This window comes from Xenopus laevis, chromosome 7S, assembly GCF_017654675.1.
Source record: "Xenopus laevis strain J_2021 chromosome 7S, Xenopus_laevis_v10.1, whole genome shotgun sequence".
NCBI classification, from domain to species: Eukaryota; Metazoa; Chordata; class Amphibia; order Anura; family Pipidae; genus Xenopus; species Xenopus laevis.
In genome coordinates, this window is record NC_054384.1 from 89,296,691 (window position 1) to 89,324,105 (window position 27,415).

The 27,415-nt window shown below is 38.8% G+C and overlaps 1 protein-coding gene across 2 annotated transcripts in view; it reads left to right on the top strand.

The window, feature by feature from the left end:
* The window catches only part of megf6.S (multiple EGF-like-domains 6 S homeolog), a 320,522-nt gene that overhangs the window by 176,866 nt on the left and 116,241 nt on the right, over window positions 1-27,415 (top strand). For both annotated transcript variants that reach the window (XM_018228002.2, XM_041571504.1), the window contains exon 5: window positions 24,477-24,599. In XM_018228002.2, coding sequence (XP_018083491.1) covers window positions 24,477-24,599 — 123 coding nt within the window. The remainder of the gene's footprint in view (window positions 1-24,476; window positions 24,600-27,415) is intronic.

Here is a 27,415-nt window from a genome sequence, read left to right on the forward strand (position 1 = left end):
AATTTGCAGGAATATGTTGTGGGCAAAATGCACAAGGTCGGTGTTTATCATATACTGTTTATACTATTTAGTACCTTACAACTCCTTAGGGCAGATACCCTAAAGGGCGAAGTGACTAACGCTAGCGAGAATTTGCCAACGTGATGTCATGTAGAAACTTTGCCGATTTCCTAACACACGCAGGCGTCACTTCGCTAGCAAAGGAGATAGACGCTAGTGTTACTTCGCACTCTGGCGAACGGATGTAACTACGCAAATTCACTAAGATGCGGATTTTACTGAACGTTACCTCATTTGCCAGACTTGCCTTCTCTAGCTCAGACCAGGTGAAGTGCAATGTAGTGCATAGGACTTCCTCAAGTTTTAGTGCAAAATATTTCTAAGTCCCAAAAAACGCTGGCGTCTTTACCTTTTCTCAGAGTGATAGCCTGCAAAGGCCCGTAACATTTATTTTGGGTAACTGGGTTCCCCCCTCCATTTTCTAACATATGGAACATAAACTATACAGTGGGCTCATATGTAGGGTATTATAACATCTATATTTTTTTTATTAAGGACTTGTGTAATGTAATGTATTCAACTTCGCACTGTAGTGAATTGGCGTTGTCCTATCGAATTTGCGTCTGGCAAAGTGTTGCGATGGCTGCGAAGCTGCCGCTGGCAAATTTTCGCCGGTTAGGAAATTTGCCCCTTTGCAGGGGTGCAGACTGGAAATTTAAACTGCTGCTCAGATACGTAAATTAGATTCTTAAAGGACCGGTAACATCAAAAAATTAAATTGTTTTAAAAGTTATACAGATACAAGTGCCATTGTGAATGACTTAAAATGCATGAAATGTTAGCATTTTTTGGTTTGTGAATGATCCCTAATGCTACTTAATTATATATTTAGCTATATCAACAAGTCAGCTGCCAATAATGCAAAAAATTCTCTCATATTTATTTTTTAAGTGATGACTGTCTTGTTATATATTGTATAAAGCTTGCTTCCTGCAAACTGAGGCTCATAATGTGGAATGGTCAACTATCTGAGACACAGGATCATTTGTGAGATTCTGCAGTGTTTGCAGGATGAGTGTCCATGCCTCTGCCGCTGCTTCAGGCAACTAAATGGCTTACATAGTTATATAGTCACATAGTTAAGTCTGTTTGAAAAAAGACCAAAATCCATCAAGTTCAACCCCTTCAAATAAAACCCCAGCTCCCATACATACACAGTGACCCCTCCATAAACTCACATAAACTATATATACCAATATCTATACGAATTGTAGATTTTAGGATCACAATAGCCACAGTGCATACCACAACCTCATTGTCCTCACTTGAAAAAAACCCCTACATTGCTTCAAATTAAAGTTTGTTTTCTCTAGTTTTTCCAGATAAAACAACCCCAACCTTGACAGTCTTCCCTCATAATTTTTGTCCATCCCGCTAACCAATTTAGTTGCACTTAGTCTCTGCACTCTCTCCAGCTCATTTATATCCCTCTTAAGGACTGGAGTCCAAAACTGCACTGCATACTCCAGATGAGGCCTTATCAGGGACCTTTGTTAATGCCTTTTTTGTGCAAGACAGAACTTTATTTGGTTTAGTAGCCACAGAATGAAACTGCCCAGAATGAGACAACTTGTTATCTAAAAAAAACCCAGATCCTTCTCAATTAAGGAAACCCCAAAGACACTGCAATTTAGTGTATAACTTGCATTTATATTATTTCTACCAAAGTGCATAACCTGCATTTATCAACATTGAACCTCATTTTCCAGTTTGCTGCCCAGTTTTCCAATTTAACCAAATCACGCTGCAAAGTTGCAGCATCCTGCATGGAACCTATAGTTCTGCACAATTTAGTATCAAAGGACCAAGTACAGACTCTAAGGGGCAGATTTATCAAGGGTCAAATTTCGAGGGTTAAAAAACCCTTTGAATTTGACCCTCGAAGTAAAAATCCTTTGAATTCGAATATCGAATTTGAAGGATTTAGCTCAAATGCTTTGATCGTTCGATCGAATAAAATTAATGAAATAAGATTTAATCGATCGATCTAAGGATTTTTATTCAAACAAAAAAAAACTTAGAAAAGTGCTGGGGAAGGTCCCCATAGGCTAACATTGCACCTCGGTAGGTTTAAAGTGGCGAAGTATGAAGTCGAAGTTTTTTTTAAAGAGACAGTACTTTGATTATCGAATGGTCGAATAGTCAAACGATTTTTACTTCGAATCGTTCGAATCATTTGATTCGATCTAATTCGATCTAATTTGACCAATTCGATGGTCGAAGTACCCAAAAAAATACTTTGAAATTCCAATTTTTTTCCATTCGAATTCTTCACTCGAGCTTAGTAAATCTGCCCCTAAGTGTAGGTGCTGAGTATTCTGGACTCTACACCAAAAGTCCTCTTTTTTAATTAAGTTTCAGAAATGTTATCATTTTTTTTTCTAGCATCAATGCAGGAGATCAAAGAGAAACTTTCAAGCTGTTAATATACTACATCTCCCAGCATCCCCACCTGTACTACTGCTGATACTACAACTTTCCCGCAGTTTGTGGCACTCTGCTGGATCATAGTGAATGGAAACCTGTTTTTATTAATGGCTTTTGATTGATGGTAACAGACTTATTGCCATTCATTTCTGAAACCATTGTGAATGAACAACGTTTTATGCATTTCAATCCTGCTGTATGCGGTAAAATTAAATGTAAAATCAAAGCTGGGTGTCAGTTCATTATCCACCCACATTGAGTCCAGCCTCTTACCTGCTAACTCTACTTGTGCCCCTCTTCTTCAAAAATACATTGGCTCTTTTCTTCTGAATACGGCCATTCCATCTTTTTGTGCTTTCCCAGGCATTTTTTAACTCTCACAGCAAAGCACTTTACAGAATAAAATGCTGCAATATAAATAGGATAGAGGCCTAATGAGAAATTTCTGGACCACAAAGTAGAATATTTTTAGGACTTTGGATGTGTTTTGAAGCCCTATTAAAAAACTGTTCAGTTAGAGTCCCATTAAAATCTTGATACCGTAAAGGCTACATTCAAGAATTGTGCTACATTTCAAATTTAGTTTTTTTAGTTAAGCACTTGAAAGTTTGTTTTGTTTTAAACTTTAGATTCTTCTGTCACGTCTTCCTGACTGACTGTCAGAGCCCTCTAGTGCCCATGTTTGCAAAGTGCATTTCATTTTCCTTGTTCCCTGAAAACCAGTAGTTAGTATAGTCATTAGGACTTTACTTACAGACTTAAGCAAAACTGCACAAAACCTGCCGTAGTCATTAAGTGAAATATTGATTATACTGGCATGTGTAGGGTTAATATGCCCGTTATTAAGTGATTATATTGGCATGTCTGGAGTTAATATGCTTGTTACATGGGTGTCCAAATTTTCCAGGAGGGGGCAAGGAAGAGAACATTTTTAAACAAATTACTTGTTCCCATATTTTGGTTTCCACACAAACCTAACAACAGCTTTTCTATAAATATATAAAGTAGTAAGTGTTGCACATGTATAGCATTGCCATTCTATTAGTGACACAATCTCCTTGTTTGCCAGGACAACACTTGGTCTTTTCTACTTTCTTAGCACAATTACTAGCCAGCAGTTTGTACAATGTTATTCCCTCTCGAGTTCTAGTTACAGCTGGATACATACAGTGAAGCCTCCATTTTACATACACTCATTTTAAGTTTTTCCATATGTTATACCATTTTTTGTATATTTTGTATATTACGTTTCCCTGACTGGAAATATTTGAAAACTGGAATATTTCTTTCTATACAAATATAAAGAGTCAGGCAGAGAGTTATTAGAGACAGAGAGGTGAGTGTGGGGGTCACGCAACACATTGAGAAGGGAAAGGGTAAAAGAGGACAGTGAATAGAGTGAGGCCATGGATAGGTGGGGACATAATTGAGCAGCAGGACAAGGAACTGTATGGGTTAATGTGCTTTGTGTGCACTGAGAATGGTCGTAGGCAAAACCCACACCCAATCTGTACCTAAAAGATTCAATAATGAACCTAGTTACATATACACTGTGTAAAATGAACACTAACAGTCAGGGTCGGACTGGGGGCCCAGGGCCCACCGGGACTCGTCTCCTGGGCCGTTGTCCAGGGCCCCCCTCCGGACACCCTACTGTGATGCTGCGTGAGCGCAAAAGGAGCCACTCGCATGTGCAAACGCCGATGTGCAGCGGCGCAAATGTTTTTTCTTTTTATAGGGCCAAGAGATCGGGAGAGGGGGTCTGGCCTGGAGAGGGCCCATGAGGGCTGGGGCCCACCGGGTTTTTTCCTGGCCACTCCGACCCTGCTAACAGTTGATTTTACACACAGACACACTTTTACACTGGCATCGGCACACACACATATAACCTGACATTCACACTCTAAGCTGAACACACCTGACAGGTTCACACTCATCTGCCCTGGGAAAGAAGCTGCTTCATCAAAAGGAGATTTTCTGATTCTTCACACAGTTCAGGAGCAGGAAACTACTCACAGAGGGAAGGGTCGGAGCTAAACCAGACTGCTGCTCTGAGCAGTAGAATAGGCATTGGGATGGTCCATTATTTAAAGGGGTGCTGATCATAAAATGCAAGCCTTTTATAAGCTTAATGCAGGTTCTTAATGATAATTTAAGAAATGTGATCATATAAAAAAGAACAAAACTATATATATACATATGGCAGGAGAATATCATTTATTATGATGTACAAGTCCCGGGAGGGGCAATTGCCCCCCCCCCTTGCCCTTATGTGTGGACGCCCATGGTTTATCTATTTCATATAGTAATTATACTGGCATGTCTAGGGTTAATATGCCTGTTATCAAGTTTTATTCAGTGATTATATTGGCATGCCTGTGGTTAATATGCCTCTTATTCATTTTCTGTACTAATTATACTGGCATATCTTGGGTTAATATGCCTGTTATACATTTTATTTAGTGATTATATTGGCATGTCTGAGTTTAAAATGTTCATTGTCAGTTTTCTGTAGTAATTATGGTTCATGTGTCGTTAAAATGGCTTGGTATTTACGGACAGAGCCACAAAGTGGGCATTTTGTCCCTCTTTCTATTTTATTAATGTTTTGTGCCATGACTCCAGTGCATTTCTTCAATAATAAAAGGGTAGAATTCATGGGAAATTACTCATCAGTATAAGGCAAGTTGCTGGTCTCAGCGTGTAATTCAAGAAGTTATATTACTGTAGATTCCAAGGAGCCTGTGTCACACTCCCCAAAGTAATCAGAATAATGCATATAGTAGGAATAAACAGCAACAAACTACATGTTTCGGGTACAACCCTTTTTCAAATGTATGAAATAAAGGGTTTTACCCGAAACATATAGGGGCCGATTCATCAAGGGTCGAATATCGAGGGTTAATTAACCCTCGATATTCGACTAGGAACTAAAATCCTTCGACTTCGAATATCGAAGTCGAAGGATTTAGCGCAGATAGTACGATCGTACGATCGAAAGATTATTCCTTCGATCGAACGATTAAATCCTTCTAATCGAACGATTCGAAGGATTTAAATCCAACAATCGAAGGAATATCCTTCGATCAAAAAAACTTAGGAAAGCCTATGGGGACCTTCCCCATAGGATAACATTGACTTCGGTAGCTTTTAGCTGCCGAACTAGGGGGTCGAATTTTTTTTTTTTTTTTTTTTTAATTTAAAATTTTTATTGACCTACATTTCCAAATAAAGAAAACCGGTACAGCATTGATGCAAAAGAGTATGCAAGTGATAGTATCAGCTGTTTCATAACAGAATATAACTGTTCAATTAGCTCAATCAGCACATATGTACCATAGCATGAAGATAAGCATTGCAATAACGAGAAAATGAATCCTCATGGAAATGAAAGGAATTTAGTAGAAAGGTAAACAGAGAAAAAGAAAAAGGAAAGTAGAAAGATAGACAGGTCTGACTAGATATGGAAAGGTAGGATAGTCAGATCAGTGCACAATACCTCGAAGTTGCAAAGTCTCCAGGTGTTGAGCCCACGGATACCACTCCAGTTCCCCCTCATAACTTCTATCCTGAAGTCTGTTCCGTATGGATTCCATCACCCTAATCCAATTCACCTTTGATATGAGAATTTGTAGGCTCGGAAGTGTAGGTTTCTTCCAATTTGCCGCCAATAATGATCTTGCTGCTGTCAGGATATGAGTAGCTAATGTACGTGTTTGTTTCAAGCGTATGGCCCTAATCTTCATTCCCAAGAGAAAAGTGTGTGGGGAGGGCTGTATAACGCAATGTAGAACATCGGAGAGCAAGGTTGCCACCATCTTCCAAAACACCTGAGCTACTGTACAGGTCCACCAGGTGTGCAGGAAGGAGCCCCTCTCCCCACAGCCCCTAAAGCATTGCGAGTGATCCGGGTTACCGCTTAGTGTAGCAATACGCGTTGGGGTATAGTACCAGCGAAATATTATTTTATAAGCTCTCTCACTAGAGGCTGCACATATTGAAGTGCGTTTGGCTGTGTCCCAGATTTCCGACCAGGACTTTTCAGAAATCGCAAGGTCTAAATCCTGTTCCCACTTCTGCATATAAGGCTGACGCGTGACTGTGTTGTCAGTCGCGAGGCTCACATACAGAAGTGAGATAAGGTGTGTTGGGTATGTGCGGCTGCGACACAGCTTCTCAAAATATGTAAGGGTGGAAGACGTTTGGGACTTACAAGCAGTGATCACGTAGTGCCGAATCTGCAAATAGCGATAGAATTGCGCATGGGGAATACTATATTCTTCCCTAAGTTGTTGAAAAGATTTAACAGTCCCACCAGTGACGAAGTCTAATAGGGTTGTCAAATTCGCAGATATCCATATTCGAAACTCTATGGGAGAGCCACCTGGGGGGAAGTCCTTATTGTGAAAAATAGTTCTGTATTGTGTGGTAGTGTTGCTTAATCTCATCTTGAATGCTACAGAGTCCCAAAGATCTAATGCTTGCTGTGACGGGGGGAGGAGGTGTGGGAGGGAGACCCTAGCTGACTTAGGGATCCAAAATAAATGGGCGAGTTGTAACGGGGCCGAGTAGTGATTTTCGATGGATTGCCAGGGTTCCTCAGTTGGTGCATGAATATGAACCATCGCTTCCAACCGACTTGCAAGGTAATATCTGTAGAGATGGGGTACTCCCAAGCCTCCCAATGATTTCGGTTTTGTCATGATAGCGGCCTTAATTCTGGGCTTCTTGCCCTCCCAAATGAAGTTCGATACAGCTTTTTGAAGTGAGAAAGCTACTGATTCGGGGAAGTGTATTGGCAATGTTCTAAAGAGGTATAGTATCCTAGGTAATAGCGTCATTTTAATGGCCGCTATCCTACCAAACCAAGAGAGGTGATATGAGCACCATTTGTCCAGATCTCTCTTGAGATTATCGATTAGCTTGGGGTAATTAGCTTTGTACAGGGTGTCATAGGAAGGAGTAAGGAATACTCCGAGATACTCCAATGAGTCTGTCTCCCATCTATAGTCAAAGTTAAGTTGTAATAATTTAAGTTCTGGCTTGGACATACGAAGTGGCAATGCGTGTGATTTGGTAGGGTTTATTTTGTAACCCGAAATGAGTTGGAACTGAGTTAGAGTCTGTAATAAGTTAGGAAGCGTGGTTTGGGGGGCTGTCAACGTAAGGATGATATCATCGGCAAAAAGGCTGATTTTATGTTCCATTTCTCCGGTTCGTATACCCTTAATATTGGTGTTATGTCTAATGGCGTGAGCTAACGGTTCCAGGGATAGAGCAAATATCAGGGGGGACATGGGGCAGCCCTGGCGAGTCCCTCCTTTGATGGCAAAACGGTCAGAAAGAAGTCCCATGCTAAGAACCTGAGCCGAAGGCGTGGTGTAAAGCTGTTTAATCCCTGTAAGGAATGGTGTCGGAATCTGCAATTTGTCGAGCACCGTAAACATATATCTCCAGTCCAATCTGTCAAACGCCTTTTGGGCATCCAACGACAAAAGCAGGGAGGAGGTGTTTTGGTTAGGTGCACGACAAATCAGGTCTATGGTTTTACGGATGTTATCCGCCGCTTGGCGACCAGGTAGGGTCGAATTTTTTTTTAAAGAGACAGTACTTCGACTATCGAATGGTCGAATAGTCGAACGATTTTTACTTCGAATCCTTCGATAGTCGTAGTCGAAGGTCGAAGTAGCCCATTCGATGGTCGAAGTAGCCCAAAAAAACTTCGAAATTCGAAGCTTTTTACCTTCGAATCCTTCACTCGAAGTTAATGAATCGGCCCCATAGTGTTGACACTGCTAATAAATGAAACACTTGCCGTTTGAAAATACTGCCTTGATGCCATTTATTCCTACTATATACATTATTCTGATTACTCATCAGTATGGCATTCCATGACACTGGATTTCCTATTTGGCTCCCCTTGCACTTACCAAAAAGTTCCAATCAGATTATACAGCATTAAAGGTAACCACATACAAGCTGATAAAAGCTGCACACAGGCCTTTTTATGGAGCCTCTGTGATGGATAACTTGCTTGAAAATGTTCAGGATATTTTCCAATACCGTTTAGATGCAGCCCTCTCCCTATGGATCTCCCTAGGATCTCATTATGATCTGCTAATTGGCCTAAAAGCAAAATGATTAGATCGTTACACACAGTGACATTTCACACTTACAGGATAAGTCTAAGGGGCACATTTACCTAGGGTCGTATATATTCGAATATATTCGACCGTCAAAGTAAAATCCTTCGACTTCGAATATCGAAAGTTGAAGGATTTTGCGCTATTCCTACGATCGAAGGAATAATAGTTTGATCGAACAATTAAATCCTTCGAATCAAACAATTCAAAGGATTTTAATCCATCGATCGAAGGATATTCGTTCGATCAGGAAATTGTTAGGAAGCCTATGGGGACCTTCCCCATAGGCTAACATTGGCCTCGGTAGGTTTAAGGTGGCGAACTAGGGGGTCGAAGAATTTTTTAAAGAGACAGTACTTCGACTATCGAATGGTCGAATAGTCGAACGATTTTTAGTTCGAATCATTCGATTCGAAGGACGTAGTCGAAGGTCGAAGTAGCCCATTCAATGGTCGAAGTAGCCATATTCGACCTTTCGAAATTCAAACTTTTTTTCCTCTATTCCTTCACTTGAACGAAGTAAATGGGCCGATAACTGTTATGGGTTTTGTTGGCATTTTCAAAACTCCATAAACTGTCTGTTAAGAAAGAGCCTCATCATTCTGCAATTGTTGTTAGCCTGTTGACCAGCAGGGGGAGTACTGTGCAAGCTTAGCTCTTGTATAGCAAGACTACAGTATGACATACACTTGCACAATCACCCACGGCCCACCCATTATCTCTGATCATAGCTCAGCACCCTCATCTCTTTATTTCACTTGTATAGTTAATGCACTTTGCCTGCAGTCAGGTTCAGTTAAATGAAGCATTAATATTGCGTTTGACTAAACAGGGAGAAAGATGACAGAAGTGCTGAAAAGCGTGTGCCTTAATTGCGCCTCTTAGGATCTGTTTCCATTCTGCTAACAAGCGGTAATTAAGAACAATTCTAAATTGCCTTGTGAGTATATCAGGTATGAAAAGGATTTAATGTGACTGTAATTAGGCTTTGTGGTGTTACACGCGAGGCGAGTATGTGAACTGCTGCACTCTTCCTATGCAATCACCGAACGGTTGTTTAAAGCCAAATTGGTGAGATCAGAGGCCTTGCATTGCCCCAGTGTAATTGCCAGAATAATTGGATTATTACGTTTTGTATCATAAATACGGCTTCATACAAAAGTCAGATGCATTGGCACAGCAAATCAAACCACTAACCATTGTGCGCTCACATACCAGTTTATAGTAATAGGAGTTATGTACTTTCCTACTCTTGTTTCACATGCAGTGTCCCCTTTAGCCTTTGTCCTTATACCACAGGAGATCTCTCAAAATGATCTAATCACTCATATGAGCAGAAACATGGTCATGTCCCAATCCCTCCTCATTATACCTTGGCAACCCCAATCTTGCTGCCAGCTCTGCCCAATTCTGCTTCCTTTTAAGATACCTTGGGTGCATTTTATGTCTTTTCAGTGAAAAATCAAATTTAGTGCTACATACCTTCCAACTGTCCCGTTTTTCATAGAACAGTCCAGATTTTGACAACTTAAAGGGGTTGTTCACCTCCCAACACCTTTTTCAGTTCAGTTGGTTTCAGACAGTTCACCAGAAACAAATAATTTTTCCAATTACTTTCTATTTTATTTGTGTTACTGTTTTTCTAATATTTAAGAGTAAAGTGTGTAAGTGTAATTTTTCACCTTCCATTTAAAGGGGTTGTTCGCCTTCAAACAACTAGTTGTTTTCAGATAGATCACCAGAAATAACGACTTTTTCCAATTACTTTCTATTTTCTAAGTGTCACCATTTTTCTAAGAAGTTTCATTTTTCACCTTCAAAAGCAGCTCTGGGAGGGGGGGGGTCGCCGACCCTGTAAACTGTTCTAAATGGATATATTTAGTTGATACATTTCTTATCTTTGTCCCTGCTGAGCAGAATCCCTGAGTTTCATTACAGGCAGCTGTTAGAATTGATACAATAGTTGCTAATACTCCAGAGATGCTGCTGAGAAATGGATCAACTAAATGTTGCAAAATTATAACAGTTCAGAGTCTGCACCTGAATTACTGAGCTGTCAGACTCAAACACCAGAGACACGAACATTCAACTTTAAACTTAGATTTTGGAAAAAACTGTAAAAAGTGGAAAGTAATTGGAAAAAGTATTTCTGGAGAACAATCTGAAACCAACTGAACTGAAAAAAAGTGTTAGAAGATGAACACCCCCTTTAACTCGCAGTCCCGGATTGTTACTGAAATGTCTCGTCTTTCACTTTGATCTCCTGCCCTGAACAACCAGAAAAAAGATACAAAGTTTCTAACTTAATTGGCCTTTGGCAGAGAGCCCAGTATACGTGGCAGGTGCACTTTTGTGCAAATTTTTACTTTTGTAACCATTTAAGATAAGCAAAGAAACAATTGTAACAATTTAAGATAACCAGGTCTCTGGGCAAATCACCTTCATTAGCAAAACTGCAATAACACATAAAAAACACAGAAATATGTTCAAACTTTCATAACCTGCCAAATTTTGTAAAATGAACATGATAGACAGCAGGACCTTTAAGGTATAGAGAAGGGCTGCCTGTTGTTTAACGGATTGACCAGCAGCCTCATGCAGGGGTGCAAGTACACCTGCAAAAGTTTTATAGAGGCTCTAGATCCCCATTAGAGTGGATGGAAATGGAATATAGGTATGAGACCTATTATCCAGAATGCTCGCGACCTGGGGCTTTCCGGAGAAAAGATCTTTCTGTAAGTTGGATCTTCGAACCTTAAGTGTGCTAGAAAATCATTTAAACATTAAATAAACCAAATGGGCTGGTTCTGCTTCCAATAAGGATTAATTTTATCTTAGTTTGGATCAAGTACAAGGTACTGTTTTATTACTACAGAGAAAAAGGAAATCATCTTTAAAAGTTTGGATTATTTGGATGAAATTAAGTCTATGGGAGACGGCCTTTCTGTAATTTGGAACTTTCTGGATAATGGGTTCCCGGATAACAGATCCCATACCTGTATTCACTAAGAACTGAGCCAAAGGGGCATTATAGATGAAACTGTTAATCATTATACAGGTATGGGATCCATTAGCCGGAAACCCCTTATCCAGAAAGCACAGAATTACGGAGCGGCCAGAGATTCCATTTTAAACAAATGATTTAATTTTTTAAAAAGTTAAAAAGAAAAAAAATTTCCTTTTTCTGTGTAATAATAAAACAATGCCTTGACAGGTACCTAAAACAGTACCAAGATAATCCTATTGGATTTCATACATTTTTAAATAATTTTTTAATAGAATTAAGGTATAAAGTAGTGATGGGTGAATTTATTCGGCAGGTGTGAATTTGCTGCGAATTTCCATGTTTCACTGCCGATGAATAAATTCGTGAATTTGCCACGAAAATTCGACGATTAATGAATGCCCATTGAGGAATTGTCTCCGGCGTCAAAATCTGCGTTTCTCAAATTTTTCGGGATTAATTAGCCCATCACTAGTATAGATATCTAAATTATATAAAGATCCCTCATTCTGGAAAATGCTCCCATACCTGTATTTTAGTGCGATCTCTATGTGTACATTATTCAAACAACTTGACTTTTTGTAATGCCATTCCTTGAAATTCTGCATATTTCTATCTTTTTTTTTTTTTTTTTTTTGGAAAGCGTTGGTCCTGATCTCATGCATATGGAACTGATGACACCTGCTAATATCTGTACAAGGAGGTCATATATAAGTGTGCTGAGAGCTTGGAATGGTAAAGAAATGTAGGATAAAGCAGCTGTCATGTTTAGGTAGAATTTCCCTTTTCCCTGACAGTTCTGCAGCGTCTGTTTCCTGAACGACTGAGTTACAGCAGAGCCAAAACATTTCGGCTGGATTATTTCAACTGCGATACACTTAACAAGAGAAGAACGCTTTATAAACTCTAATTAGTCCAGGAAGGGGACATAGGTAACAAATGAATAGTTATGAAATATTTAGTTTGCAATTTTAATGCAACTTATATTGAAAATAGTATTCCTGTATAGAGTTTCCAGATAACAGCTTTGATACCTGTATTTTTATTGTTGATGTGTAGTGAATCTGAAATTTTGCAAAACGGATTAAAGTCAACTGGCGACAATTCTTCTCGCTCCAAATGCATTAAAGTCAATGGGCGTTTTTCCTTATGGCGACTTTTTTGTCCTAATGCATTAAAGTCAACGGGATTTTTTTCTTATGGTGACCTTTTTTGTCCAAATGCATTAAAGTCAATGGGCGTTTTTCCTTATGGCGACTTTTTTGTCCTAATGCATTAAAGTCAACGGGTGTTTTTTCTTATGGTGACCTTTTTTGTCCAAATGCATTAAAGTCAATGGGCGTTTTTTGTTATGGTGACCTTTTTTGTCCTAATGCATTAAAGTCAACGGGTGTTTTTTCTTATGGTGACCTTTTTTGTCCAACTGTATTAAAGTCAATGGGCGTTGTTTCTTTTGGGCAAATTTTCACCACTGTTTTGCGAAAGAATTTGCACATGGCGAAATTCTGAATTTGCCCGTGAATCCATGGCTGGCAAATAAATTTGCTCATCACTATTGATGTGTATTTAAGAAAGTGCTAAGTTATTCCATAGTGCTGTAAAATAGAATAGTGGATACATCAAACCAGAAGTAATGCAACTGAAAGGCAAGACTGTTGGGGAGCTCAGGTTTTTTGTAATTCCTTTAGACATCAGGGCTTGCATTGTACAAGGACCCCATTGATTTGCTCTACAATTTTGCTCTACAATGCGGTAAGTTGATGCAGAAGTAGATCACAGTCCAAAGATACCGACCTGAGTGACCTTCTAATTGCGGTCATTAGTGATGGACTGAAAATTCAAGAAACAGCAAATTCGCTGAAATGCATTGAAGTCTGCGGGCGACAACATTTTTTTGATGCGCGAGGTGGTGCAATAATTTTTTTGCCCATTGGAGTCTGTGTGAATGATTTTTCGCTCATCACTTGGGCATCCAAAACTCCTGAGCTGGGCACCTCTATCTTCTGTACTTGTGGCTTATAAAGTCAGAAGGAAGCAAAATCCATTCAAATCGTGGAATGGCCTGCGGGATGATGTTATGAAGGCTGATTCTGTTAATGCCTTTAAGAGGGCTTGCAGAAGCAAGGCAAGTAGTTCGGGTGCCCTAAGCAACCCGGCCGGTCAGCTCTCAGCCCCTGCCTTATGCACACTTATAAGTTTATGAGTGTATGGAGGGGTCGTATGAGTGTTGTAACTAGGGATGCACTGAATCCAGGATTCCGTTCTGGATTCAGCCTTTTGCAGCAGGATTCGGATTGAGCCGGACCGAATCCTAATTTGCGTATGCAAATTAGGGACGGGGAGAGAAATCGCATGACTTTTTGTTACAAAACAAAGAAGTAAAAAATGTTTTCCCCTTCTCACCACAAATTAGCATATGCAAATTAGGATTTGGGTTCGGTATTCGGCCGAATCTTTCGTGAAGGATTGGGGGGTTCGGCCGAATCCAAAATAGTGTTGTAACTATGTAATTTATGAAACAAGTGAAAGTTAGTTCTTGGCAAGTGAACTCGTGCCTGGTAAGCACAAATCCCAAATTATCCTGTTATTTGTATCCAAATTAGTCTGAGGGTCACCATTGAAAACCTGAGCTACTAGCAGCACTGGGCAGAGCTGGAGGCATGACCAAGGGGTATGTACATGGCGCAAAAAGACATGATCGGGTGAACATTCTTCCACCAAAATTCCACCAGATTGATATCTCTATCAATGAATAAGTCGGTTTGCCTGATTATGCTGCTCATAGAATATTAAGTTGTAGAACATACTATAGAAAACTCAACTGATTTGTTGCAACTAGAAGCACTTGCTGGGTTTATATTATAGTAAAACAATCTGCCACACTTAAGATGCAGGCTAAATATACAATATAGGCACCCCTATAGCTGAAATTTGACAGTGACTCAGTTTTGATGTCAAGATTGTCCATCTGGAATGGATTGTCACTGGGACACTGCGGGACCATCACAGGTAGAAGCAATAACTGAAATATCAATCTTAAAAGCAGCAATCTCTGCATAATATCCTTCCAGCTCATGTGACACAACTCCCTGGTATAACCACAGGATCCATGCTAGTCGCTCATTCTTGGAAATTTGAATAAGGGAAAGCTACAGCTGTAGTCCATCCAGCAAACAGAATAATGTGAAGAGGAAGGGAGTACATTGGGGCAAATACACTATAGGGTGAATTTTCACCAGCGAATGATCCAGTACACTTTGCGCCACTTTACCAGCCACAAATTCGATATCACTACACTTATTCACTAAAATGCAAAACACTGGCGAACTTTTGCAATCGTGAATTTCTGCTGAGCGAAACTTACTCTTACGCTTAGGTCAATTTTAATAGGGAAGGTACATATAGGTCGTATGGACGTCTTTATTAGATATGTTGGTGCAAATGCTTGAAGTGGCCATTTATTATTACACGTCATTGTAATTACACGTCATTACATGTCCAAGAAAGAAAAATGAAGACAAAAGAGTTCATCAATGCCCTAGACAAAAAATGTTAACTCTAATAGTTAGGACTTTTGAAGGCAAACCTGCTTTTAAATAACTTTGATGACTTTCCATCATACTGGATATGATGTCACTGACATAAGATTGAGGAGGATGTAGCTTTATCTTATCAGCTCTTCAAGTCTAAGGTGGTGAAGGAAACTCTGGCGAAAAGAGGTAAGGTTCCGTAAAATTTGCACTTTAGTGGATAAGCAGAGTAACGTCTGTTCACCTGGCAATTGGGCGCAAAACTGCGCTAGTGATGGTCTCTTTCACTTGTCTTCTACACCTGTTAGTAAATTGGCGATGTCCCTGTGGATGAGATTTCTTCCGAATTTTCGCTAGTGACGGCCATTCACCCTATAGTAAACCTGCCCCATTGTCTACTTTACTTTTTCCTGCATCAAGCAGCAGATCCTAGGTAATTATTATTATATAATATACCTCTATCCATTAAACCAATAGTAGATTGGTTGATTATGAGCTTTGCAAAAAATATTATTGATACTTTTCTTGCTGAGTAAAACAAGGGTGCCTCGTGACTCAGGGAACTATGCTCAAAATAACCAGCGAAAGCAAAGCAAAGTTCTCTTGCATTTCTATGTAAATGTGGCCACCTAAACTTACACTTTCCAGGGTTGGCCCTGGTCCTCATGGGTCCTGCAGGCCCAGGTTCACAGTGGGTGTCTATAAGGGGTATGGGACGTGATGCAACATTGACATTACGCAGAGGGGTGGACATCGGAAGAAGGGCCCTGTTGGTTGCCCAATACCCCAGTCTGAAACCGCCACTTTCTCTTTAGTGGAAAAATCAAAAAAATCAAAAATCTTCTTTTCAGTAGATAAACATAAATATTATATATATTCATATGGCCCCCAGGGCTGAATTTTCTGTACCAATATAATTTGCTAAAAAATGTAAAAAGTAAATAAAAGACCCTGCTCTGTATTTTTCTTTTGAACATAAAATCCATGCATTAACAGGTTTGGTTTTGTGGAAAATATCTTGAAATGTTAATGAAGAAAGTACAAAGGCCTTTAAACAACACTTTCTGTCCTGAAGAACATGAATTTCACATATCAGCTGGTAAACTCTGCTAAGTCAGAATATTTTGGCCCTACCACAGCTGGCGCTTGATCAAAGTAAAGAGGTATTGATCTAACGCACTGTGCCAAACCCAGGCTTATGCCACATAATTACTGAGGAAGGAACTGCAGCTTTCCACTCCAGCTGTGCGGCAAGAAATTGAACTCCTAAAATATTAACAATGACAGAATCCATGATGAAAGGCTGCCATGTATCAAGGCATTAGATTAACTCTGATGAGTCTTATCTAAGGGAATTAGAACACACAAGTGACAGAAGGCTAGCCTAAGAATCTCTGTAGGCAAGATGAGTTTCAGGGTTATGCAGAGGGATTTGGGCACTTAAAGGGGTTGTTCAACTTTAAATTAACTTTTAGTATGATGTAGAGACTTATATTCTGAGACATTTTGCAATTGGTTTTCATTTTTTATCATTTGTGTTTTTTGAGTTATTTAGATTTTTATTCAGCAGCTCTCCAGTTTGCAATTTCAGAAGTGTGGTTGCTAGGGTCAAGCAACCATGCATTGGTTTGAATATAAGACTGAAGTGTGACTAGGAGAGGGCCTGAATAGAAAGATGGGGGTTAGCTACCACCATTTTAAAGGTGGAAAATGTCAGAAGAATAATAATAATGAAAATAAAGATAATTCAAAAACTATTAAATTGAATTCAATTGAAAGGTTGCTTAGAATTCTTATACTTACTATGGGGCAGATTTATTAAGGGTTGAATTGACAATTTTAATTGTTGGTCTTTTGTTATGGTCAAAACTGTCAAATTCAACTACGGAATTATCCTAAATTGATTCGAGTTTTTTTAAAAAAAATCTAATTAGATTTTCGAGATTTATCATACTCTATGAATTTGAATTAGACTATTTGCCGCCTAAAACTTCCAGAATTACTGCTTAAAGGGCATGTAAAGGCAAAAAAATAAAATCCCATTTTTACTTTCTTTAATGAAAAAGAAACCTATCTCCAATATACTTTAATTAAAAAATGTGTACCATTTTTATAAGAAACCTGACTGTATGCAGTGAAATTCTCCCTCCACTGCTGTGGATAGGAATTGTCAGATGGTCCCTAACTGCTGAGCAGGGAAACAATCATACTTATGAACAGCAGGGGGAGCCCGCACCTTACTTCCCAGCCATGGAGAACTCAAGCAGCTTTGTTTATGATGATCCCTAAGCAGCCCAGACAACACTGAGCATGTGCACAGTCTTAGTCTTGCAAAGATGTTTAACAAAATTACAAGGTGGTGACCCCCTGTAGCCAACTTTGAAAGCATAAATTAATTGTTTTATTAGGCTTGTGGTGCAGTAAGTTCATGTTTATATTTGGTAAACAAACTACAGCATTTGTAGCCTTATTCTATTTTAGACTTTACATGTCCTTTAAGCCAATGAGAGTGAGGTCCAGGGATCAATTTGGAGATGTTTGCAGCCTTCTTGACATTGAAGATTTTTTTTTTTGGAGAAAAAAACTCGAATTGAGTTTGATCAAATTCGAATCGGATTCGATACGAGTTTTCGGGTTGTCCCATGTTTTAATAATTCAATCTTAGTAATACATTTCGGCAGGTCGAATTTCAGATTCATTCGAATTTAAGGGAGTTAAAAAAAAAAACACATGAATTTGAAATTCGACCCTTGATAAATATGCCTTTAAATGTTCATTTGAAGGTGAATCGCCCCTTTAACTTTACATACCAAAATAAATCACTCCTTGATTATCTCTTGATCAACTTAAACTTACCAACTTGTTGATCCTTCTGGCAGCATTCAGTGTTGCAGGTTAGACAATCTGATGTAAATATTGCAAATAATTATTCTTGATATCGAAATTTGCCTCAGCAATTTTCAGACCAAAGAGTGACTTTATGGCACATAACCAAAGTCGCATGCCCTCTTTGAGATACTCACATAATACTCAAACCTCTAAGTATAAATACAGGTGAATCACAAGCTCGCTCAAGTAGAGATACAGCTGCATTTACAGCTCATTCAAATATTGGATTTGGCATTTGGCATCCAGCAATGGCAGGGTTTGGTTGGACGTTACACATGGTGAGAAATTCATTGGCATAATAGCTCAGCACACTAAGCAAACCATGAAAGCCTATTGAATGCAGCTGCTAGTGCATTATAAAGGAAGTAAAGTAACTTAGGACAGGGAAAGAAATAAAGATGTAAATAAATAATTAGAGACTGAGGGGCAGATTTACTAAGCTCGAGAGAATAGTTTGAATGCAAAAATATTCCAATTTCAAAGTATTTTTTTGGGTACTTTGACCATTGAATTGGTCAAATTCGACTGAATTCAGTCGAATCGAATAATTCGAACGATTCGAAGTAAAAATTGTTTGACTATTCGACCATTCGATAATCGAAGTACTGTCTCTTTAAAAAAAACTTCGACTTCATACTTCCCCACATTAAAGCTACTGAAGTACAATGTTAGCCTATGGGGACCTTCCAGAGCACTTTTCTAATTTTTTTTTGATCGAATAAAAATCATTCGATTGATCACTTAAAATCGTTCGAATCGAAGGATTTTATCGTTTGATCGAACCTTTTGCGCTAAAATCTTTCGAAATCGATATTCGAATTCGAAGGATTTTACTTCAAGGGTCGAATTCAAGGGTTTTTTAACCCCTTCTGCCCCTGGGTGTCACATTTGAGAATGTTCAGTAAAGTAGATGATATGAAGAAGCTTTTTTAGATGTAGCTGGTAGAACAGTAATAAAGGATAAACACAAAAAACACAAAAAAATTGTGCCACTAAAAGTTAATGGATAAACATAGATATAATGCACATTGTAATGGACGTGGGTATAAATGATGCTTGCTTTAGGATCTGTTATTTACAGGTCTGTCATATCAGGGAGACGGATCATAATGTGAAGTCCTGATCTGTGACCATATCACTATGAAACACAATTGTCAGGCCGAACAGAAATCTCCCAGAGGCAACGGAATTTAATCAACACAGCAGACCTGCCCAGGAACTGAGTGATTCATGTGAGTCAGGGGAAGCGGAACTTTTCAAAGAAAGCAGTCACTGCTTTTCTGAGAAAACATTACCTTAATTCTACCAAATCCTGTCTCCACCATGGCAGGATTATCCTTCTTCCTGAAGCTGGTCTGCTTCCTTTTTCCACTTTTCTTTATTAGTAGATGCATGTTCCAACTACATCACTCTAGTGTATGGGTTCTTTTTATCCTCCTCTTTGCTTATAGGGACATTATTATAGTTTAACATACACTGGAAATTAACAATTCCCACTTAGAAAATAAAAATCTTACAAGTGAGTGCTCATTTATTATTGTGGCTCCCTTAGTGTGCATGGACAAAGAACTTGTATGCATGATACTGGCTGCGTGCTGCATCTTGCATGGAATTCAAAATAAGGTGCAAAGCACAGGCAGGTAGTAAATAAAGGGCTCTGTTGCACCCCTGGTGCTCTTAAAACTGTGCTTCTAAATGATGCACACTTCAACAGGCTGGCCACCACCACCAAAATGGTCCAGCTTGTCTTCTTATTGTGCAACATTACAAAAAAAAAATGTTTGTAGGTTACCCTGATATTATAAATAAAGCCTACACTCTTTTATTTTCATTGTTTATAGAAAATATATCCAGCAGGGTGCTCCAAACCAGAAATACTCAATCTTTTTTTCTAGCCTTACCTTCATTTGCACAGCCAGCATCACTACCAAAATTATGGATACAAATAACTAAAAAAATCTAGTGTGAACACAAAGCACAAATCTAAGTATTTTGCTTGAACACAATCTTGGACTAGAACCTGTTTTGGATGGAGGTGGTAGCAGAACATCATCAGAACTACAACTACCCATACTAACGAGACTGGTTTCAAAGAATGAGACCAAAATTTAAATGTATTTGATCTTCTCCATCAAAAGACTTGCTTGGTTGGCTGGGCCACCAAATGATCAGATCTTTGACCAATTCAACCATGCATTTGTTGAGCCAAATTTGGCAGATTAGAGTTTATGACATTTAGATCTTTAACCAAATCACACAGGGTACAGTGTAGCAACTGCAGACATCATATGTGGGCTAGTTCTTGGCTGACCCATTTCTGTTCAGAATCAATATTGATTAGTAAGAATATGCCCCAAACATATGATAGTTGATCAGCTAATTTTGTCTAGAATGTCCCAATCATGTCGCAGTGATCACCTTTTGTTTGAGAAACTTAGTAGCTTCATGTGTTTTCCATAACTAAAGGTGGCCACTCACAAGGAGATCCACTCATTTGCGGATCTCTCCCTGATATACCCACATTAAGGTGGGCGATATCGGGCTGATCCGATCGTGGGCCCAAGGGCCCAGTAATCGGATACGAATGGAGGCCATGCGGGCGGGCGGTTCACAGGGCCACATCAATGAACAGATGCGGCTGCGATCCGAAGGGATTTTTTTACCCTGCCTGATCGACATCTGGCCTACTTTCGCCCAGATATTGATCGGGGAAGCCTGTCGGAAGGCCCCAAACATGGGCCAATAAGCTGCAGACTAACTCTCTCAATGCTATGTTGTGAACATAGATGGAAACTCAAGGCACACAAAGATGCTCTGTCATGCAGATAAAACTTACATTTTTCATACCAAAAAAAGATAAAGCTTGTCAGTCCTGTAGACGGTCATGCGCCCTTATCATTTATATTTCTTGTTTTGTTTCTCTCCTGTTCATCTTCATCCCACTGTAAACAATGCCTGATGACAAAGGTCCGCAAAGGGTTCTATTAGAAAGGTAACTATGAAACTGGAAAGCTGCACAGCAAACAATTATAAACACGATAGAATGAAGATTGATAGCAAATTGCCTTAGATTGGCACTAGCTTTAATATAAACGATAAATTGTAATATAAATTAAGTTAAAGCAAATCGGTATATGATTTGTAGTAGTGTAGATATAAAATCTATCAACTTGCTGTGCATCCGAGGCATTTGCTTATAAATACAAAATACTAATAATGGCAGTCGTCCAATACCAGCCCACATTCCAAATTCAGATCATTTCTGGCCAAACCTCTGTCTACACTGACAAAAATCTTAGCATACCAGACCTACAGGGGTTTCAATTAACCAAACAGGGCAAAGACAGGGTCATGGAACAGACCCAGCTGTGGGTACGCCAAGGTTTATCACATTTCAATAAGAGTATATTTTGTTTTATGTCAAAGCTGATTTTAATTCAGTAAAATAAATTAGCCTTGAATAACTTTTAAAATACAGATATGGAATCCCTCATCCAGACACCCACTATCCAGAAAGCTTTTTAATTACAGGAATGCAATACACTGGAATAATAAAACAGTACCTTGTACTTGGCTGCATGGATCCATATTGGTGGCAAACAATCCTATTGTGTTTATTTTATGCTGAATTGATTTTTAATGGATTTAAGGTATGGTGATCCAAATAACGGAAAGGTCCCTTGTCTGGAACCCCCCAGATAATAAATTCTATACCAGTATATCCTTATAAATGTTGCTTATTAATGTCTTACTTTAGTAAAGTAGAGGAACAATATTTATTTACAAGTTTTTATTCCCCCTCTTAAAAAAGATCCCACCAGCTGATAAATTATGGATCAAACTGGGAAACTCATCGGTTTGACTTATTGGAAGATTGATCAAAACTTCTCTGGCAGTCATGAAAGTTTGAATGAATAGAAGCTGATACTTGCGTCAATGCGGCTGAATGTGAGCAGTCAAACGCCATTCGGTCACGTGAGACGGTATCACCAATCCAAACCGGATAATTATTTTCTGTTTATTTTTAAACCTTTTATCACCATGTGATTAAAATGAGTTGTTAAAGATTGGAAATCCTTGCTATCTTTTTTTTATGAGCGGTATTAACAAGGAATAAATCTTCCCCGCAGTCCTACCGAAAGAATAACAAAAATCAAAGTCTTGAATTTTAAACACATGGTCATTTTATGACATGTACACAGGAATATCAGTTGATCTCTCCATGTTCATGCTTCATGAGAAACAGATTTTTTAAAAGCCCAGCGGGAAGCCTCTCATGCAGGTTAAGCTCACTGAACAATCCGCTCTTATTGCACAACGCTGAGAGAGGGGAGCTTTTGCGATAAGCACTTGGCTGTTTCCAGTCAAAATATTTCAATCCGCTGCCAAAGGGTTTGTAATTGAAAACATTGATCAGCGCTCAGACAAATGGTGCCTAGTATCCTTTCGGTATCCACTGTGAGTAGCTTGATTTGATTAATTCAATTTCCCAAACCCATCTGGTAAAACAAGATCCAAAACAAGGAATGTGAATCTGGCATTGTATTTGTTTCTTTAGGGGAATAAAAGAGGGAAACAAAGGATAATGAACACCTGCAATGTGTTACCATCCATTGTTGTGGTACCAAGGACTGTATACAAATATGCAACACTGTGTCTTAATACATGAAGGAATATTTAGTATCAGTGTGTACCTAATTACAATTGTACTGAGCCAACACCAATGACTGTGTTCCTTTGTCAGGCCAGATGTTCTGCACAAAAAACTTCCAGACAGCTGCCTGATCCTGAGCTTTTTGCCATTCTCATGTCTGTTGGTTATCGAGTTTCTTTCCCAAGTTGTCTGATGGGAAACCATATTTAAAACAAACAGAAATCTATTTTTTCATATTCTCCTTGTCTTCAAGATAAAAGATAAAGCGGAAAGGCCACCTGGGCTGAAAAGAATATTTGGCAGCAAGAGCCAATCTCTTCAGTTCATTTTAAAAGCAAAAGTTGTCTGGTGTTTACTTGTCATTACTTAAGTAATTCTGTAGTGTCCTGAGACAGGTCGAGGATATGATTGAGCCTAAATTCCTTTCAAATACTGTCTTATATGATGTATCCAGATTTAAACACAATAGATTGCATTTGGTTTGTGAATGTCTTGACAGTGTCTGTAATAGGAGCAGTGTGTATTGAAGAAAAGCGATTTAGTTAATAAATGATATATGGCAATGAAGTAGAGGCATTGAATTTGTTATCCAGAAACCCATTATTAGGGAAAGGCCATTTCCATTTTAATCAAATAATTCCATTTTTTAAAAGTGATTTGCTTTTTCTCTGTAATAATAAAACAGTATCTCGTACGTTATCCAAACTAAGATATAATTAATCATAATAGAAGGGCAGAACAATCCTACTGGGTAGGGATGGGCGAATCTGAGCCGATTCACTTCGCCAAAAATTCGCCACCAGCGAATTGTTGCCGACACCCATTAAAGTCTATGGGCGTAAAAAAAAAATCATTTTTTTTTTTGACGCACACCTCCATACAAGTACATGGGCGTCATTTCCATGGCGAAACAAGGCGAAAAAATTCGCCCATCCCTTCTGCTGGGTTTAATTCATGTTTAGATGATCTTTTAGTAGACTTACGGTAGGAAGATCCATATGACAGAAAGATCCCTTATCTGGAAAACCCCAGGTCCCAATCATTCTGGTTAATAGGTCCAATACCTGTAAGGACAAAGAATAATTCAGATGGAATATTTCATGGAAAAATGTTTATATTTTTTAACACATGGAACATTGCACAGTTGGGCAGGAGGCCAGTGTAGAGTGGTGATAAATGACAGTTTAAAGGCAGCCAAATAATGCCAGTCTGGTTGTCCACATAAATGACCCAGTAGCACCGATTCACTGAACAGACTGATTGCCTCTGTATACAGATCTGTCTCAAACAGAAAGTAAGGTGCAGTGGCGTAACTAGATATTACTGGGCCCCACAGCAAATTATTTTTCAGGCCCCAAAAATGTTTAGAGGTTGATTTTATTTTACCCCTATACCTCCTGGACCCCCCTGCAGCTGCAGCGTCTCCTTCCTCTATAGTTACGCCCCTGGGTAAATGCAACTTTCTCAAGTATCTGCTGGTGCTTCTAAACTATAATAGGCAGACTGTATTGATCTGTTTGGACAACTGCCAAAGACTTTTGGGTTCCCTGATGGATGAGCATGAAAACAGTTATTGACTAAATGTACCTTTTTATAGGTTAAACTCACATTATATCAGTATGTAGTGGATACTGATGGCTGAATATCTGGGATAGTAAGATAATCCTGCTACAGTCCTAAAATGACTATATTGTATTTTATGTTAAAACATTTTTTATATATAATAAACACCAATATTTCATTTTTATCTGTTTCTCTTTTGCTAACAGATGTCAATGAATGTGAGAACAATAATGGCGGATGTGACGTGCAGTGTTGCAATACGATTGGCAGCTTCTACTGCAAATGTTCTGATGGCCACAGCCTAAAAGAAGATGGGAAGACCTGTCAAGGTAAGAGCTGCACCACTGGGTATACTGTAATCCAAGTTTATAAAAGGAAATTATGGATTGGCACAATACTCTTATGTCGATTTGTTTTATCTCTCTTGGTAGGGAACGCAATAAACTTTAATTAATCTGGCTGCCATGTCTCTTGGGTTCCTGAAACTATTTCTCCTATTTCAGATGTAATGTAATAATGCCATATAGAAGAGGTTATTCTTGCTAAAGGTAGACACTGTGGGGTAAATTTATCAAAGAGTGAAGTTCCGCCACTAGAGTGAAATCCTGCAGCTCTCCATTCATTTCTATGGGATTTTGAAAGGCGTATTTATCAATGGGTGAAAGTGAAATTTCACCCTTTGATAAATACGCCTTTAAAAACCCCATAGAAATGAATGGGAAGTGGCGGAATTTCACTCTAGTGGCGGAACTTCACTATTAACTTCACTCTTTGATTAATATACCCCTGTGACTGATCGAAGAGTCATTTTAAAATGTGAAGTAGAAGGCAAAATTCTCATAAAGGAAAAATAGTACACTGCACTCCAGGTGGACTTCCTACAGGGCGGTGTTCCCATTAAGAGGCATTGTTTTGATCTGGTCTCAAATATTGTTCCACCATCATGATTTTTTTTTTACAAAAGTTTTAGGGGCCGATTCACCAAGGGTCTAATATCGAGGGTTAATTAACCCTCGAAATTCGACTGGGAATTAAAATCCTTCGACCTCGAATATCGAAGTCGAAGGATTTAGCGCAGATAGTACGATCGAACCATCGAAGGATTATTCCTTCGATCGAACTATTGAATCCTTCAATCGAACGATTAAAACCTTCGAATCGTTCGATTCGAAGGATTTTAATCCAACGATCGAAGGAATATCCTTCGATCAAAAAAACTTAGGAAAGCCTATGGGGACCTTCCCCATAGGCTAACATTGAGTTCGGTAGGTTTTAGAAGGCGAACTAGGGGGTCGAAGTTTTTTTTTAAAGAGACAGTACTTCGATTATCGAATGGTCGAATAGTCGAACGATTTTTAGCTTGAATCCTTCGATTCGAAGTCGTAGTCGAAGGTCGAAGTAGCCCATTCGATGGTCGAAGTAGCCAAAAAAACAATTCGAAATTCGAAGTTTTTTTACTTCGAATCCTTCACTCGAAGTTAGTGAATCGGCCCCTTACTGTTTCTTTGACTGAAAGCTAATGTTGCACTGTGGAATGAAAGCCTAAAAAAGCCGTTCTATCTATCTATCTATCTATCTATCTATCCATCATTCTATCTATCTATCTATCTATCTATCTATCTATCTATCTATCTATCTATCTATCTATCTATCTATCTATCTATCTATCTATCCATCCATCATTCTATCTATCTATCTATCTATCTATCTATCTATCTATCTATCTATCTATCTATCTATCTATCTATCTATCTATCTATCTATCTATCGTACAAAAGCCGTAAGCTATCTTAATGGGGTCTGCTCTTTAATTTTTATGAAGGATTTAACTTAGTGACATTTTAAAACTTCCATACTGAAGTGCAGGATTTTCTTTTTTGTGTGTTCAAGGGTCCATATTGTTGTTGGGACTTATCTTTGCACTTAGCTACAGAGTGTGCAGGACTCCACCTATACAATAGGATTTCTGTTTCTGACTGTTGTTAATTGATGTGCCTGCAGTCTGACCATCATCTAATGGAAATTAGGAAATTATTGCTGTTTGCTGAAAGCTCCACTTTCCAAAAACTTTTATTAAGCTTGAAATAACAGTTCTTTGGTATCAACATTTCAAATCGTTCCAAATAATTATAGTACCCATATGAAAAAAAAGGAAATTATTGCTGTTAGTTTGACAATCATCTTGCTTCACTTTCCAAACTCTGATGCAGGAGCCTAATTTTGACACTTTTTTTTTAGGAGTATAGTAACAGTTTTTTGGTATCAACATTAATATGAAAACATGACAAATGAATTATCTGATAGATAAGGCCATTGATAATGGGTTTTTTGTTTTTGTTTTCTTTTTTTAGATAAATTACATCTGCTCTTCTCTTGCAAATTTGAATTATTCAGACATGTTGTATAATCGAATACTTATTAATTATTCTACTTCTCTTATATCCCCAATGTTTGTTTTGCAAAGTTTATGCATATAAATACCTATTGGATGTTATTTTGACCTCCTAGTAGTGTGCAAAATGCAAGGACCTGTGGGTGCTCTACAGAATATAGTGTTGACAGGTCCATCAGCGATATATTCACGAGGAGCTAGAGGTATTTAGAAATTCCCCTTCCAGCCCTCAAACTTGTGTCTCCTTGAGACGTGCAAATAAGTAGTGGTAGAAGACACTCGGTCTTTACCGCCTTATGGCAGAGCTGGCCTGAGCTCTTTTTCTTTGCCTTGTGCACCTTGCAACAGTTTTTGTATCGGGCAGGTGCACGGCACAGCCATTCCCCTGAGCAGAAGCACTACCTGAATGAGCATTAAGGGGCACACTGATGTGGCTATTAGTGCTCTTGCACTTATAAATAAATGACCCCTGTTGTGTTGGAACAGTACAGTTTGGGGATCAGTGAGTCCCACGCTGTCTACTATAGATAGACATTATACTATATCCCTGTTTGTGAATATCAAATGTATAATTGCTTCCTTGTGGGTTGGATTCCTTAGCGACTCAGAGAAGCCTCACACATGGAATCCAGAAATCATCTACTCTTTGCAGATTTAACAGCAGGCACATTCCTGTCTCCATCTGGTATATTAAAGTCTCCCATAACTGTCACCTCACCCATCACCAACATCTCAGTCATTTGCTCTACTAAC